The sequence below is a fragment of the Ixodes scapularis genome, unplaced genomic scaffold (genome assembly GCF_016920785.2).
Source record: "Ixodes scapularis isolate PalLabHiFi unplaced genomic scaffold, ASM1692078v2 PGA_scaffold12__126_contigs__length_90152505, whole genome shotgun sequence".
In the NCBI taxonomy this organism is placed as follows: Eukaryota; Metazoa; Arthropoda; class Arachnida; order Ixodida; family Ixodidae; genus Ixodes; species Ixodes scapularis.
The window spans coordinates 25,591,140-25,608,181 of NW_024609838.1; the positions used below are offsets into that span (position 1 = coordinate 25,591,140).

Consider the following 17,042-nt stretch of genomic DNA (forward strand, 5'->3'; position numbering starts at 1 on the left):
GAAGTGCTTCCCTGCTAGCGGGGGAATGCTTCACGTGACATCAGCTTTTAGAAGGAGATAAATTGTTATCAAACGTGCAACACGACTTTTGGTGCGGAGTATCGGCTGTTACTCAGCTACATGAGACGTGTGGCGGCTTCTCACTTGCAATCAGTAACAGTGGATAGATAGATGCAGTATTCTTAGACTCAAAACAAGCTAACTATCATTAGCTGATTTATATCATTTAACAGTAGCATCGCTCATTTAGTGGACATCTCGTTTTTTGGTTTTTTTTTCCAGGCTACAACAATGAAGATTCTGCCACCGCTAACAGTGATGTCACCGCAGTGGGCAACACTCCAGTGAGTCTCCCTCAGCATCTCGACTAAGACTTCGAAAGAGTACCTAATGCGGATGAAATGTGTGTTATGTATCGACTGGTGTCACCATCTGGAGGCGGGAGGCGAACCAGGAGAAGTTGCGCCTCGCCCCATAGAGTGTCTGCACTTTTAACAGCCTTCCCAAGCAGGATGGGTTTGTTGATCCAGGACATAACATATCTGTGGAGGTCCTCAGAAGTGCCGACTCACCGACTTGCTTGGGGGAGGAGGAAGGCTGGGTCATGGATTTTCCTGGTTTGCCTGCCTTCTGCCCCCAGATGCCGACACCAGTCAATGCATAACTACATGTCCAAGTCGTTTGTGTTGTCACCCGATTCTGAGGACTGGATATGTTGGTTGAAGGGCAACCGATATGTTTGTTGCAGCAAGAGGCGGCTGGGGTGCTTCTGCGTCGTGCACAGCTACTGCTAGAGGCCAAGCGTAATGATGCCTTTGTGGATGCTGCCATGTTGCTGCTTTGCAGTCACTGTCCTCAAGTGGAGACCGACAATGAGTATGCCGGTGGGTTTCCCTTCTGTTAGCCTTATTACACAAACAGAGTGAATGGCCCGCATTTGGGACAATAGGGGGCCACTCTAGGGGAAATGGGGGCAGTAGGGATTCAACTATAAAGATAACGGTGTGTCATTTAGGGAACAAGGGGGTGCTATATGAGGTCACCGTAGGGACACTAGGGGGTTGCTTTAGGGACAATGTGACATAACTTAGGGATAGCATGGAGTTGATGTAGGAATGATAGGAGGTCACTTGTGAAACAATAAAGGAAAGTATAGAGTCACTTTAGAGACATTACGAAGTCACTTTAGGGGCAATAAAGTCATTTTAGGAGCAATGGGGAACAATAGGGCTTAACTCTAGGGTCAATGTGGATTTACTTAGGGATAATAGGGAGCCACAGGAATTAAATTAATCTCCTCGCCTGCTTGGGAACAGGCATCTGGCACAAAAAAGTTGACCACAAAGGACAATTGTTCCGCTCACTTCCTACCCGTGGTCACCGTCGTCTTAGGAAGAGTGTGATGAGCAGGGCACCAAAACAGTGTCCAGGAGTCCAAATATCGTAGGTGGTCTAAGGAGACAGTGCTGGAGGGCGAGGATAAATGCATGCATGAAACAGTAAAAAGCTTTACTTGCTCAATAAATCACTGGTCCTGCTTGGAGTGTTTTGCTTTTGAGCATTATTATGAGACCGATGGCCCAGGAAGGCTGAGCGCACACAAATCTCTTGAAAAGAGAAGAGGAGGACTTTGAGCCATCTTCGTTGCACGCTTCTGGTGGGGTGACTCTGCGACTCTTGTCGGCAGCGTGGCTATAGACCTTTTCTGTGTACTCTCGTCCCCAGCCACCTAAAAGGCACATCCGGTATGGACGACTTAAAAATAATCCAACGTTTCAACCTGCAAATAGTAATAAAATAAAGGGGAGGCAAAACGAGAAAGTGTGACAGTTACGCTTATATGTTAAATGCCTTCTATTGGCGTGGCAAAGGCAAAACAACGTTTTCGCCCATACTGGAAGTGACGTCAATTCAAGATGGCGGCGCACTTGCAGAAAAGGTCTATATTGACTTTCAAGCGAGCTTTTTGGGCGGTTGTCTTTGGGCAACCCGAAAGGAAGGAAAGCAAGTTACTGCTTCTCTTCCTCCTCGTTTTGTTGCAGCGGTGTACTCCAACTTTTCGTATCGAGGCCGCATGGAGGTGTTGCGTGACCTGCTCCAGAAGAGAGGTGTCGTACCTAACAGTGAGTGCCCTTTCAGAGCCTGTTCTCTAATGTGCTGATGAGCACGAGTTATAGTGGCATGCTTTTGCTGGAACTGCAGGTATTTAGATTTTTTTTTTTTATTAAGAAAAGCCTTCAGAAAAACTGAAGCTTCCCCACACTTAGTATATTTAGGAATTTTCTCGAGATCTGTTATCTTTTCTTATTTACTAATGTTGCTCGGTTTGACATTTGAAAGATTAGATGTTGATGGGCAGCGGTTTTCTAAATTGCAGGATTGCAGTTTGACAAATTCGCACAGTTTGTCACGCAGTGTAACATTATACTATTGATAACGAATCTCAGTTTCTTATCAGTTGTCAGTTTTTAACCAATATTTAAAAATTGTTATTCGTGAAATGCACTAAAATGTCTTATCTGGATCAAAATTGTTTGAAACCATCCGAGTCCGTCAGACTTGAAATGGTAGTAACAAACTCGAGATTTCACCAGACTTCACTTGTGGTTATAAGTGTTGCAACTTGGTATAGGGAAAATAAATTGGATGGTTGAGCATCTTGGTGACTAGAATACGGAAACAAAAGACAATCTGTATTGTCTTCTATATCCGTCTTCCGTTTCTCTATTCGAGGAATCGCTAGGCGAGGAATTTCGCTTACTTTGGCTTGACGTTAGTTTTCATCGATATAGATTAGGTATTGCCTCGGTAATTCTTCTGGAGCCGCAGTTACCAGTGCTTTGTGCGCATAGGAGCAGACAGTGGACATTGATTGCCACTTTGAGATGTTTTCCTTCAGGTCTGAGCCGGGTCAGGGCTTCGCGGAGTGCATTCTTGCTCATTTGGGAGTGTAGGTGCGAAAAGCCAGTTTGTGAGTTGCTTGATTGACTATACCCCCTCGAGATGAGAGTTGAGTGGGAGCTACAAACTCGCTTAACCAATCGACCGTCCGCCTTTCATCACCCGACCTTGCTCCCTGTGAATGGGTGTGGGCGGGAGTGCGATCATATGCCAGAAGGTGGGTGAATGGTTGGGCTAGGGAGCTTGTACCTTACACTGCACTGTCGGCTTGGAGGGGAACGCAGTATAGAGGACGTCTTAAAAGACAGCTCCGGCGGTTTCCCGAGCAACCCGAGCTATGTACACGTTTCTGGAATAGGCAGGTTTGTAATTTTTCCGGCACGCTATTCATTTTCTCTAAATTCAAAATAGCTATCGAGAAAGCAGCAATTAAGGTGATGCCATAACCGACATTCAAATTTTTCTGCGTTCTCCAGTGGTGCGATATATCACGTTGTATCGCTTGCGAGTCAAGTGGGCAGCTCTAAGAAACACAATTTTTTTCGCATGTTTTTTGTTTTGTTCTTTCGTTTTGCATGTGTGAGTTTGACTAGCGTTTGTTTCATGCCGCCAGACTTCTTGTAAGTTGTCAGAAACATGCTGTACTGCTCTCATAGTGCCCTACGTTACGACGTCTGACGTCACGTTTTCAGTGCTGTCAGCAGACTTGCGATTTCGGTTCCTAGTTCAGATGTGTCTATTAATGTGTCGAACCAATTTCGAGGCAAATCAGTGACTGCCGAAATTTCGTCCCAGATTGGCTGACATCGGATAGCGGCATATGCATCGACGACCTTTGGACCTGTTTTCTCGACGTGAGCTTGTCCGACTTTCTCTCTGCATTCGCGCCATTACTGCATGTGCACAATATAAAGTGTCATTTTACTTCTGGACTTTCACGAAAGGCCTTTACGAAAGGGCAGCCTCAACTGTTCCTTCCTGCGAATGGGATAACTCCCTGGAGGGAAATGTGTTGCAGTTGTCTGCTTGCTTTTGTTTGAACGATTTACGTCGGTGTTTGTTGTCTTGGCAGCTTTTCCGTGTGCTGCGCGAATTGGGCCGCACGAAAGAGCTGCAGCAGGCCGTCACTCAAGCGCTGGTGTCGCCGCTGTTGAACAAGGAATTATCCAGAACGAAGGTCTGATACTTCAATGTTTATTTATCATTTATTTACTCACATACATCTCTATCGCCCAAGGTATGTTAAAGCAGAGCAGGTTACAAAACTAGATGAATCACTAAGCACTAACAGACAACAGCACGACGGAGGTGGAAATGGTTTTTTTAGAGCGCAGCTCTTAGGGGCCCGTTTCCAGCTTGAGCGGCGTCGGCGTCGCCGTCGCCGTCGCCGTCGGCGTAATTGCGCGGTGCATCATGGGAAATGTCCCATAATGCACCGCGCAAGCCCCCCACCAGGGTCACGTGACCTCGTAAGGGGCACGTGACCCCCCGAGGTCACGTGACCCCGGTGCATCATGGGAAATGTCCCATAATGCACCGCGCGAGCCCCCCACCGGGGTCACGTGACCCCCCGAAGTCACGTGACCCCCGCCGATGTCGCGTGACCCCCAATGACGTCATCGTCACTGATGACGTCACCGGCATCCACATCGTCATCGTCATCATCACTGATGATGTCATCATCACTGATGACGTCACCGGCATCCACATCGTATAGCGTTGCACATTCGAGTTGACTTGCAGTGCAGTTTACTTTGGAAACTATCCGAAATTTTTTAGTAGTACCGTCAGAAACCTCTGGGGAAGCGCAAGATTAATAGCAGCTGCATTGTTTTAATTACAGTTGAACCTCAATTTAACAAAACCCGATTTTACGAGTTTCTTGATTTAACGAACAAATTCGGATTCCCGGCGCAGCCTATCCCGAAGAATGTCTTTCTCGACTTAACGAAGTTCCCGATTTAACGAAATAATTAGGGGGTCCCGGTGACTTCGCTAAATCGAGGTTCAACTGTATGTACAGCATTTTTTTTTTTTTTTTGAGCTGATAAAAGCCACACTGTTTTTTTTTTTTGTCAGAAGATCTTTGAGGTGTTGCTCATGACCTCAGCTGCTCTGCAAGGTAATGCCTGAAATCCCATTCTTTTACTACTAATATTTGTACAGTTGTGGTTTCCCTTATTGCCAGTATATAGAAAAATAATGGACATCATTTCTAGGCACATGGTTGTTGCTCTCTGAGTGTGAAATTACTTTTTGCGGGGCTTCACAAAGGCATTTTTCTTCCAGGAGATGGAGTTCTTAAGCCTTGTGGCTCACTACAACGACCCCGACGTGGAAGAGCACACATACTCCCTGTCAAGGGCGCTGGTGCTTAAAGTGAGCCTGCCGTTTGGCCGTTTGTTTCTTTAGTCGAATTGTTTCTATGCCGAAGTGCGACTGTACGAATGCTCGTGTTGCTGCTCTCGATTTGTCCGGTTGTTTTAGGGGTGACAGGAACGACTTGTTACTTCTCCGATTCAGAATCCAAAGAACATCCGTGCCTGGAACTTGTTTGGGCTGGCGGTCAATGTGAGCCCCGTGATGCGGCACAACCGGTTCTGCCTCCGGCTACTTTACAAAGTAAGCCCTTTCCTTTTTTTCTTTTTTTTTCTTCTTTTGATTCATGAAACAGGTTTTATATAGATGGCTTTGGGGCCTGTCTTGTATAGGTGGCTGGGGGGTTGCACACTGAATCAACCAGATAGTAGAAGGGATGGTTTTGCTGTCGGTAGCTGCAAGCATTTCCTAAAACAATTGGGGCGGACTCTATAACAAACCCAAAACTAGGAAAAGTAAAATTAAAAAAAATAAAAAAAGGCTCAAGGTACATTTAAGCACTTATTATGAGTTGTGGATGCGAAAGCATGCACGTCATTCTTCCACTCCCTTATTTCGTTTGCGGCGTATTTGCGTCGACGGCAGAGCGAGCCCTCTCCTCGCCGCTCTGACCTTGGACGCTTGTGTGTTACCGCCGCGCTGACGGACACATAGCGCCATGGGGTGGCGGTCGTTGAAACTGACGCACATCGGCCAATAGGAGCCTTGTTCCTTGAAACTATGACGTGCGCCAGTCAATGAGGCCGAAGTCGAAATCCATCAGCTTTACACTGCTCCTTTGAGATTGGGAACTAGGTGCCGTTGTCTAGGCTTTTTGCGTAATTTCATAGCTGGGAGATGGCATCACTTGGAGAAAGGATTCAAGGTGCCGTTTGGCGCGGCTTCAAAGCTGATGACGTCGGTTCGCTCCACGGGACAGTTAACGCTTTCGCATTAAAAACAGACAATCACACACAAAGACTTTTAATGCAACTACAGGTTTATTTCGCGACATCACAAATGTATGTGCCGCCGACCCCCTCTGAAGGTCACCAACACCTCCTTGCAAATTGGTTAGCAAAGGAATGGACCTACAAATTGCCCTGCATGACCCCGAATCAAAACAACAACCAACAACAGAAGTGGGCTCTTGCTGAACTGACCTTTGCGGCAGCATTCAATGAACCCTATTAAATTGATCCTCAGAAAACTTCTCTATTCCCCCAGAAGAAGTCAGAAAAAAGACCGAGGTACACCTAAGCACTTCTTAGGAGTTGTGAATGCGAAAGCATGCAAGCCGCTAGTCCGCTCCCTTTTTCGTTCGCTGCATACTTTTTTTTCGCCAGTCAGCGCACGCCCTCTTCTTGCCGCTCTGACTTAGGACGCTCCGTGTGAATGGCGAGCTGATGGACACGCAGCACCATGGGGTGAGCGGTCTTGAAAACTGACGAGCGCAGCGGCCAATGGGAGCCCTGTCAACGCGCGCCAGCCAATGGAATGGAAGGCGAAATCGCAGAAACTAGGTGCCATTTTTAGCTTCAAACAGATGACATCAGCTTGCTCCATAAGACAGTTACTGCTTTCGCATTACAAAATTTTGTCGTAGATAGTTTCGTTGTAAATCAACTTGCCTTGTCGGCGCCTTCTTCGTCATTTTTTTTTTTTTTGGTGCCACGTGTGGTCTAAGTGCACAATATAATGGTCAATACAGTAAACTTTCGTTAATTCGACCTCGACGGGACCTTGAAATTTGGTCGAATTAGGTATCCGAATGATCGAATTAAAAAAAAACACAGAAAAAGGTTCAGATTAAACTTCCTTTTATTGTCCTGAGTACTCACGGATGGTCTGCTGCCGTCTGCGCTTAAAACGCGTGTCCAAAGGCATGCTGCGGAGAGCAGCGTAACTAACGTTACGTCCCCCAAAAATCGCGCACTACAAAAAAAAAAGTAAGTTTTACGAGTCGACTTTGGCGCCTGCCAGCCAGACCGTCGGCGACAAAGAAAAATTAAAAAAAAAAGGAAAAGAGAACTTGCGCTTTCCGATGCGCAAGATGGACTGCATAAGATGCTAAAGCACTTCGAGAGCGCAAGCTGAGAATGCTTTATGAGCCGACTTTGGCGCTAAACGGCCAGACTGTCGGCAACAAGAAAAAAACCAAAGAAAAAAATAGCAGCAAGAACAACAACAAAAAAAACAAAACAAAGAGAACTCGCGCTTTCCGACGCGCAAGATGGACCGCACACGATGCTAAAGAAAAGCGCTTTGCGAGCGCGCGCTGTTTCCACGCCCGACTACGTGCTATGTTCTCCGTGCTACTCCACCCCAGAATGGTTGCGCTGGCAATTGTCATTCGCGACGGTCTATTTCAACGGCGTAGAGGAACAGGCGCATATTTGCGCACGTTCGGCTTTGCAGCAAAGGGCCCGTGTTTCACCGTATGTTGGTGGTTTTTCTGCCGTGGTGCTGTGCAATGTGAGCCCGCGCGCACTCGCTCGGGTTGAATTATCCAATGCGGAGTCTTCCCGAGTTTGAACTATCAAACTTTTCCTCCCATAGAAATGTACGGATGCTCGCCGGGACTTTTGAACACGATCAAATTAAACAAAAATTTGAATTAATCGAGGTCGAACTAACGAAAGTTTACTGTATTTTTACCTGTAAATTGTGTGACTGTTGCTCTCACAGTACCCGGACAGCATACCTCTTGGGCTTCTGAACGGTCACAACGCCCTGGTGTCGGGAACATACAAGCATGCCATCGGTGAGAGTCTGTTCTTAGTTTGTGGTTTTCACCTTTCATAATAGGGAGTTTTAGAATAACGTATGCAATTTTAGCGCACGCAAGTGCTAAATTTAGCGCTTGTATTAGCTCACGCGACGCGAGAGAGCTTTAGAATAGCGTTTCTCCGTCGGTGCGACGCAAAAGCCCAACCATCTCGCGCTTGCGACGCCACCAAGATAGCCACAATTTTTATTTCACACACGAAATGCTGTAACTTGGGAAAAATAAGTTTTTTGGTCCAGAGTATTATTTTACATTTGTTTAAATGTGAGAATGCGACGCGAGCGGTTGACCGGTCGTGTCCGCTTGCGTCGCCTCGGCAAGAGAGGTCTCGTGTACTGACCTTCACACATCGTACCTTCGCCGAGAAATGTTCGCGCGTCACAAGCATCAAGCTGTCGGTGATCGTTGTCAAACCGAGTACAATGTCGTCCCCTATTGAAAATCGCAGTCGCGAGGATGCCGCCGATGTCGCACTCACGACGCCGCCAAAGCAGCCGCTGACATAATCCTGGAAGCCGCCATTTTTTTTAACTCTGCTCGTCTTGGCTTTAGCCAACTTCTCATCAAGAATCCTCCTTGGAGAAGCGCAAAGACTGTTTGCGTACGCACGCTATTTCTGAGAAATAGCGCACGCTAAAATTGCGCACGCAAAGCGCAAAACCTGGTTTGCGTTCGGAGCATGCGCAGTGGCGACGACGCTATTCTTTGCGTATGCAAAGCTTTAGCGTGCGCTATTCTAAAACTTCCTAATGTTTCGGAATAAAGCGGACACCTTGCGTCTACGGGCAATTCTGCAAAAGGCATAGAGATCATACATACTAACTCTAGAGGAAAAGGTCCGCCATTTTCCCATGCATTCTGGCTGCCGCAAGCGGCGGAGCATGCAGGCAGACCCTCGGGGTCCCACATGGTTACCAACTGCCTTCGATTTCACAAATATATGATCAGAGCAGTGTCATGAACTTCAACAATCCACGAACTTACCGGAGGAAAGATAGTTGCGTTCCTTTCGAAACTTCCTTTTTGCATAGCACCGGCTTCGGTTATCTGGTTTAGTTTCGTATTTCCGGGCGCGGGTGGCCCCCTCCACGCCCGGAAATACGAAACCGCGCAACTACTAGATTTTCGAGATTTCGACAGAAGGGAAGTTAATGCAGTGTAATGAGTATGCTGCTTTTTATAAACCTTAGAATAGCTCAGAATTTAGTTTGCAACGTTAAATTATTACTATTTATATTGCTGAGAGTTTTCGCGATTACCATTCTTCGCGATTACCATTGCGACTGTCGTCCTTCAGTTGGCAACATTGGTTTCTTTCTCTCGTGTTCTGTCGCTCTCTTTCGCAATCTTTCACTCGGGACCCAGGATGTCGGCGCGCGGGATTTGCCACTCCTCCTCACCCACCTTTACCCCCTGGCAAAAGGCTGGCTGACGCACTTGCGACTGCTCACCACAGTGTGCCTTGAAACCTCTTGGGATGTCTTACGACGGAAGAGAACACTGGTGCCATCTATCGGGCAGCGGTGGAACACTGCGTTTCGGTATACTCCCTATTTCTTTCGCGCATCATTCTTTCTTTTTTGGCTCGATAAACTTTTGACAATGTAACAAACAACCATTTTTCATGAATTGTAGTACATGTGATCTCGCAATGATCTCTCACTAGAGCAAAAACTTTTGCTCCAGTGATATGCAGTTCTATGGTCACCCCATAGATGGCACCAGCCTCCCAGTGCGTTCTCTTGTCGCGAGAGACCTCGAGAGCTCGGTTTTAAGGAAACGCAAGTGTGAAAACGTAGCCTAACCAAGCCCACGTAACGACGTTGGTCGGGCCGTCCTGCTGCGCAGGGGAGTACGTGCACCTGATGCAGGAGACGGAGCAGCAGATCCCACTGGTGGTCTTCTGCGTGGGCCTCTGCCTGACGCACATGGCCTGCCAGAAGTTCTCGGCCAAGCGGTACTCCCTGTACGTCCAGGCCGTCGCCTTCCTCGGCCGCTACGCCGAGCTCCGGGGACGCTGTCAGGAGACGTCCTTCAACGTCGCAAGGGCACTGCACCAACTGGGTGCGTGGTGCGCACGCGCGGCACGTGTAGTTGCGGGAAGCAAGGGGTCAATGTCGGCGGATGGCCGTCTGTGTTTGCGGAACCTCGAGCCAATACCGCCCAGAAGACCAGGCTCATGCCTTTGTCCCCCCCAACGTCGTCGGTAGTGGATCCACGCAGCTATGCATAGCCGGCGTCAGCATCGCCTCGAGCCCATATTGCAGCGTCTCGCTGCGAGTGCAACGCTAGCACGCGGAAATGCCACAGCGGACGTGTCTGCCGCTTTTGGCGGATCGGAGATCCACTAACGATAGCGTCGTGCGCAGGCCTTGCCTTTTAGCTGGTTTTGGCTGCCACGAACATGGGTGGCAAGAGCTGGCAAGGCAACTCCCAATAGCTTGTCCTAGCCACGAGTTGGGGTGGTCAACGCTGCTCAAATCTTGTTTTCTCTAACGTTTAAGATTGAATGCATATGTCTTAAACAGAATGCTTCTTTTGTGTTTATGCATTTAATGGGCTCGGCAGACATTAGACGAAGAAACATTCATCGCAATCCGTCGGTTAATCAACTAAAACTGCCCAATGAACTTTTGAAAGGGATATTACAACGAAATTTCAGTGTCTATTTTTTGGTCTGTATGTGTTCAAGGAAGCAGTATTACATCAGACACACCAGTCTCTCGTTGAAAACTACACGAAGAGAAGTTTTAAAATGAATTAAACGATTAGCAAATGGCACCTGGTGGATGTCGCTAATGCCTCCTTTGTAATCCTGTCTAGGAACCTTGACAGGTAGTGATGATGCCTGTCTCGCCTAGAGGCACCTGGTGGATGTCGCTAATGCCTCCTTTGTAATCCTGTCTAGGAACCTTGACAGGTAGTGATGATGCCTGTCTCGCCTAGAACTATACATGCCTTGAACCTGACGTCATCCTGTCAGCTCTTCGGCCTCCACGAAAGAAGAGGGAAGGGAAGAACTTCCCTCTCACCAAGACTCTCTTTTACATGCCCAAGATTTGCCCAGACGCTGCTATTATCCCTCTACAAGACTACAGAAAATTAACCCGTCGCTCAAAATTTCTACAAAAGCAGCTCTGCGTTTAGATATGGTGGCCCAATCGCTGGCGTGCTTTGGCTGTTTTGGTTGGCTGGAATGGCTAAGGCATCCCGTTGAAGTCAGCCTCTCCACAGTCTTGCTCGTCCCAAGACAGTTTATGTCACAATTGCGCCAGATGTCACATGCTCTCTGCTGGCTGCTCTCGGTGCGCTTGCCAGAGTGTGCCGTTTATAACGAAAGATACAGCCATCAGGCTCGAAATACAAACGTGTGATTCTCATTTACGGATATTGTGAATCATCGCCTATTTTTGATCACGACGGGTTTCTTTCAAATTTCGTTGAAGTATCCCTTTAAGTGTTGGTTTTATGAGTCACGCTCCAATTGCAGTTTTAAAGCCATTCGTTGATAATGGCTAGGATAATTCATAGGGCTGGGCAATTGATTGAGTAACCTACCGATTATTCCATTAACGCTTTATTTGCAATTAATTTTTTTAACAGGTTAATTGGTAAAATTTTGCAAGTAAAAATGCAATGCCTTCACCACACAGATCTTGATGAGTATACCTGTATGAAAAGAAAACTTTAGGTGAATTAGATCCTAAATTAAACTATAGGAACGAAATTTGTAACTGTTTTTCGCAGCAGAGACTATTGGGAACAATCAAGGGAGGTCGCTCTTGCCGGAGAATATCAATGACCCTCTTGCAGTTGAAGTAATAATCTCAGAGTGCGAGTGTCTTGGAACTGTTCTCAGCCGCACATTGAGGTTGATTCGAAATCAAATTATATATTGCACTGTTTGTCACATATTCAACAAAGGCACAAAAGAAATTGTTTTGCTGTTTTATATAATATGCATGGAAATGAATGAAACCAGTTAATCAATTAATTAATCGATTAAAGGGTGGCAATTAATCGGGTTAACAGTTTTAATCGACGCCCAGCCCTACTAATTCATACATATTGTGGAAAGGCAACAATCTTTGTGATATTTAGCGGTACGTTTTTTAACGTTTGTTGGCAGTTCAAAGGGTGTGTGCACGAAGTGCACACACTTTTATTAAGGTACGACAGTGACATACTCGTGCCGGTCACCTCTTCATTTCGGCAGCACGTTGTTGGCGGACGTGTCGACCGGACGCTGCCTAGATAACGACAAAGTGCAAGCCACTCTTCTCCGCATCATTTAGGACGCCCCACACTAAATAATCTGCCGCACTTCTACACCTGTACTTTTTGAACTGCTGACAAATGTGCAAAAACATGTGGATGGATATCTCAAAGACCATCGCCCTTTTGCAAATTGTATGAATTGGTGTAGCCATGATTAGTGATAGGCTTTAAAACTGCAATTGGAACTTGACCTATAGAACCAACACTGGAAAAGCTAATGAGGCAATTTTGGTTAATTAGCCAACGAATTGTGATGAATATTCTTTTTTAAAAATTCTGTTACTAGTAAAAAGAAACTCCTTATACACTACGAACCTCAGTCATTACGTCTAAATATTAATTATTTAGTGGATTCGACAAAACAATTTTCATTGTCTCCTTAAAATGGTTGGCATTTATTTGCTCGATTTACGGTAAGTTGTGCCGATTTATACTGCAGGACTGCTTCACCTGGCTGCGCACCACTACAAGCAGGCTCTCGAAATGCCTCCCCCAGTGACCGGAAATGATGCAAGTCTTTTCTTTCCCGTTTTCTTCCTTTCTTAAAAGGGCGGTGCAACGATTTTCAGACTTTGGCCAATTGACTGCAGAAATTAATGTGTCACCCACGGAACGAAGAACAGAAAACCGTATATTCTTGCGAGCGCTAGCTTTTACGTAAAAAAATGAAACAAATTGAAGGTCAAAGTGCTTCTCAACTCTCTCTGTCGCCTTTTGAGTGACGTACTCTGGTGAATCATATGGTTCCCCCTTGGGTTCTCTCTTCAAAGACCCCAGCTGCTTCGTCCGCAATTATCGACTTTTAAAGGATTAGCATCGTCGAAGGTCGCGGCGAGCGATCGACACAAAAGACGGTTTGCCACGGGGGTGACATCGAGTGTAGCAGCGGGAGGGGACAGGTTTTGTTCACTTCCGCGTACCCCCCAGAGTATGTCAATCATCCGTTCCGTTGCACCACAAGCGGCTGCAGATCGGCAAATTATTTTGTTTTCTTTTTTGTAATTACGCACCGCAAGAGCAATTTTTCGGGGCAAGGTGACGCGTTTTTGGTCACTTGTGCTTCAATAAACATAAAAAATACAAGCTGCCAATTCTTTCAGCACTAAAATAGTTGAACTACCGCTTTAAGGGGGGACACTACCCAAAAACGTAAATGTTTGAACCACTTGTCCGATTTAAATGACATCTACAAGGTTTGTTTGTGTTGATGTTGAGAACATTTCTGCCAACGTTTGTTAACCTGGGTGAAGTACAAAAAAATTGCAAATGTTCAAAGATGAGTGTGTGTGTGTCTGCATACGTAAACTATTGTTTTGAAATTACTTATAATTTTGTCGTTTTCATGTGTTAGTATATTGCTTTAGGACAGTTCAGACCAGATGGCTATGGAGCTATATTTCTGTATTATGCCTACTTTCATGACAAAAAAGCCACATAAACACAAATACTGTTTTCAGATTTCCATTCTTTGTCCAAAATTTTAGTTCTTGAGCATGAAAAATGACAAAAATAAAAAATACAAGCTCACAGCTATCTTCCACTTCAAATTTCACCCTGGGAAAACTCGTAAAAATGGATCCAAGTTACGTAATAACAGAGCGATAGTTTTCCTAATGTGAAATTTATGGCAAAAAGGGGAATGGAAAAAAATGTGTTCAAAGTGTTCCAACCTCTACCTTTTCTTTAGCATCGGTGGGCCGAAAATAATTTATAAAACATTAACTACATGCACTGCCTCCAGCACGCGCTTCGTGTCTACTGCTGGCGTGCTCGCTCGAGGAGCACGATATGCCGAAACGTTATCGAAGGTCACCAGAGGTCGGAAGACTGAAAATCCTCCCTGCCAGTCTCTGTTAGTAACTATACTATGTTTATTTATATTTCTGTCAGTAACTATAGTAGTATGTTTATGGCCATTCTTAAATTTTTTTTTTGCATTCCGTTTAGTTACGTCTTATCGGTGACAATATAAAAGTGTGCTTACGCAAATGGTCGGCTCTGGAGGACGATTGGGAGGCGACAGTTTTGCAATTGTCGTTTGGATTTCCGGGGTCATTGCAGACCCCTTGCAGACTTGCCCTCTGTCAAAACATCAATACGAAACTTTTTTTCCTTTCTTTCTAGGAGGTGTTTGACCTGCGCAGAGAGGTGGCCTTCAACTTGAGTCAGTTGTACATGTCTAGTGGCAACACACGACTCGCAAGCTACTACATCTCGAAGTACTGCATTATCTGAAGCTAAGAATCTTGCCACAAAAAAAGGTCATAGACTTTGACTCGCAATTGCAAGACATCAAAACAAAAGGACATTCGTTTTCACTTTTGCCGGCCAGGTGTGGTGAGGTACACTAACTCTTGTTGGTGCCGTGTTGTAAATATCTCGCGTAAAAAAAAGAATTAAAAATTATACAAGCTTGATTATGCTGACCAAGTGTGGTAAGCCCAAGATGTGTGATAAGCCTTCCAGGGAAGAAGAGAAGGGCATCTGCACAGCACCGCCTACCAAAGATTCACTTTCATTTCGCACAGATGCCATGAGGTGCCGCAGCACAATAGGAAGGAGTGCGAAGCGTGCAAGGAGCGTCTGTATTTCTTTCTCTCTCTCTCTTGCACTCTTCCTCCGTGGGAGCCCAGAGTGCGCTCGTGTCACGAAGCGGGGCGCCAGTGTATGTCTGAGCATGTGGTGTTTTTCCCCCACCGAGAGCAACACAGATGCACTCCAGAAGGATGTTGGCCTGGCACTGGTGTCCAACCAGTGGGGAGACGAACACTCAGCGTTTAGCTGGCAGTCGCCATATCGACTTCTGTCCCTCTATGGTCGCCGAAAATGGTTAGCTGCCAGCCATACAACGCATTCTGTGTTAAGATATTCTATCAAGACTTCTAAGCTCGGGAGAGCAAAAGATGATAGTGTACGAAAGCGCTTTGGATACTGGTCACCCATGGTGTAATCAATGCCCACAGCGCCAAGCAGACTACAAGCAGGACGAGCTCTCGCGACACCACAGTTTCCTCACATTTGTGAACAGGATCTACTCATTAAGTTTTTTTACAGCAGAGCTTTTAAGGGCTAGTTTCCCCAGGATCATGTCCCCCGCAAAGAAATGTCGACATAAAACTCTTGTTGCTGCCGTCGCTCATAGATGGCAGTAGCTGTCCAGAGTGTTGCGTTTGCCGGTTGTCTGCTTGCCGCCGTCGCTCATAGATGGCGCAACCTTTCGAGCCTTTCCACTCTGGCTTGCCGACTTGCGGCCGGCCATTACTTCATTCCCACCATAGTACAGCTTCGCTGGTCTTCCTTCTTTACCAAAGTGGAAAGGCTAAAACTTTTTTTATTTGTGTAAATATTGTAAATAATAAGGGCCAAACCTCAGTCACTACAATCAAGCAGCATCAAAGATGCCAATCAATGGGCTTTTTCTGTTTTATGATTACTTCTGCAATGATAGAACACATACAGAAATGTGACAAACACCATGATGATGCGCTTTTGATGCTGTTTGATTGGTCCCGTCAGCTCGTAGTGTCGGCTGCGTCTGGACTTGCAGTGAGACAAAGTATAATTCTCGAACTTAGGGCCACTAAGTTGACCAGCCAAGCATAGATTCTCTTCGAAACAAGGTGCTCGCCAACATTAATTTCTCCAACGCACGCAACCATTTGTCACTTTTGCGAATTCCTCGAACACCGAGACTCAATGCAGAAAATTTCCGAGGGTAACCGTAGTGGTGTCGATTCTCGGCTACATTATCCTTTGAACAAGGCAGGAAGAAAGGAGGGCCGAGCTTTTACTTCTGTAGGACAACTGACACGACAAAATACAGAAAAGAAATGCATGCAAACTGATCAACCTGGCTGACTGGGAAAGAACAAGGAACCTTTTGGTTTTTAAAGCAGTGCTACTGTCCACCCGTTTCAACAAAAGCTCGTGACCACAGAAATGAGGTGACCGGGCCGTGCAGTTTCGAAATGAAGGCAGAACGGGACATTCTGCATCGTATGTCGGACGATGCTATGCAGCAGTTGACACTCGAAACTAAATCCTTGGGAGGGAATGGAGGTGTCGCGAAAGGAAAATGAAAGACGTTTACAATTCTCTGTAATGCAAAATTAGAGCACAGCTCTTGAGGAGGAGGGGGGGATGTACTCCATACCCTCCCCTTTTCCTCTGTATCCTCCACTGCTCCTCCATACCCAGGAGGGGGAAGGGTACACAGGAGGGGAGGATCTGCACCCCCCTCCCCTCCACCTCTTTCGTGTCCTCCTCCTCCTGCGTACCGTCCCCTCCTCTTCCGGTTGTGCCGATGGCGACGCGTGCAAAACGGGAACGAGCCCCTAAAAGTAGTTTCCCCGTTAGATTTAGAGGGAAAATTGATGTCGCATGACCTCAACACCAATTCAATTCCCCGCTAAATTTAGCGGGGAAACTGAATTGGTGTTGAGGTCATGTGACATCAGTTTTGCCACAAAATTTAGCGGGGAAACTACCGTAATATACCGGGCAAGCGCCTACTCAAAATTTAGAAATAATCGCGAGAGGATGGCGGATGGCCGCTTGTTCGGTCATCAATTTTACATATGAATATACTGCCCGTATTTCCTCAGATTTTACAAATTTGGGAATGGGTGCTTGATGTGGGCTGGGGGATGCGCGGTATTCTACAGCAAATGCACAGCATTGCATTATGGGACATCACAGACCTACACACCAATTCAGT

The 17,042-nt window shown here is 46.3% G+C and overlaps 1 protein-coding gene across 5 annotated transcripts in view; it reads left to right on the forward strand.

Annotated features, from left to right (window-relative positions):
* The window catches only part of LOC8036882 (general transcription factor 3C polypeptide 3), a 36,061-nt gene extending 21,306 nt beyond the window's left edge, over positions 1-14,755 (forward strand). For 2 of the 5 annotated variants that reach the window (XM_029994437.3, XM_040503384.2), the window contains exons 14-24: positions 283-344; positions 749-884; positions 2,043-2,123; positions 3,697-3,755; positions 3,974-4,078; positions 5,191-5,280; positions 5,425-5,523; positions 7,948-8,023; positions 9,896-10,111; positions 12,765-12,835; positions 14,450-14,755. In XM_029994437.3, coding sequence (XP_029850297.2) covers positions 283-344; positions 749-884; positions 2,043-2,123; positions 3,697-3,755; positions 3,974-4,078; positions 5,191-5,280; positions 5,425-5,523; positions 7,948-8,023; positions 9,896-10,111; positions 12,765-12,835; positions 14,450-14,560 — 1,106 coding nt within the window. In that variant the 3' untranslated portion in view covers positions 14,561-14,755. Of the gene's footprint in view, positions 1-282; positions 345-748; positions 885-2,042; positions 2,124-3,696; positions 3,756-3,973; positions 4,079-5,190; positions 5,281-5,424; positions 5,524-6,640; positions 6,783-7,947; positions 8,029-9,412; positions 9,818-9,873; positions 10,112-12,764; positions 12,836-14,449 lie in introns of those variants that run through there. The other 3 variants (XM_040503383.2, XR_003920567.4, XM_029994439.3) reach the window with 3 other exon arrangements.
* Positions 14,756-17,042: the final 2,287 nt, after the last annotated feature.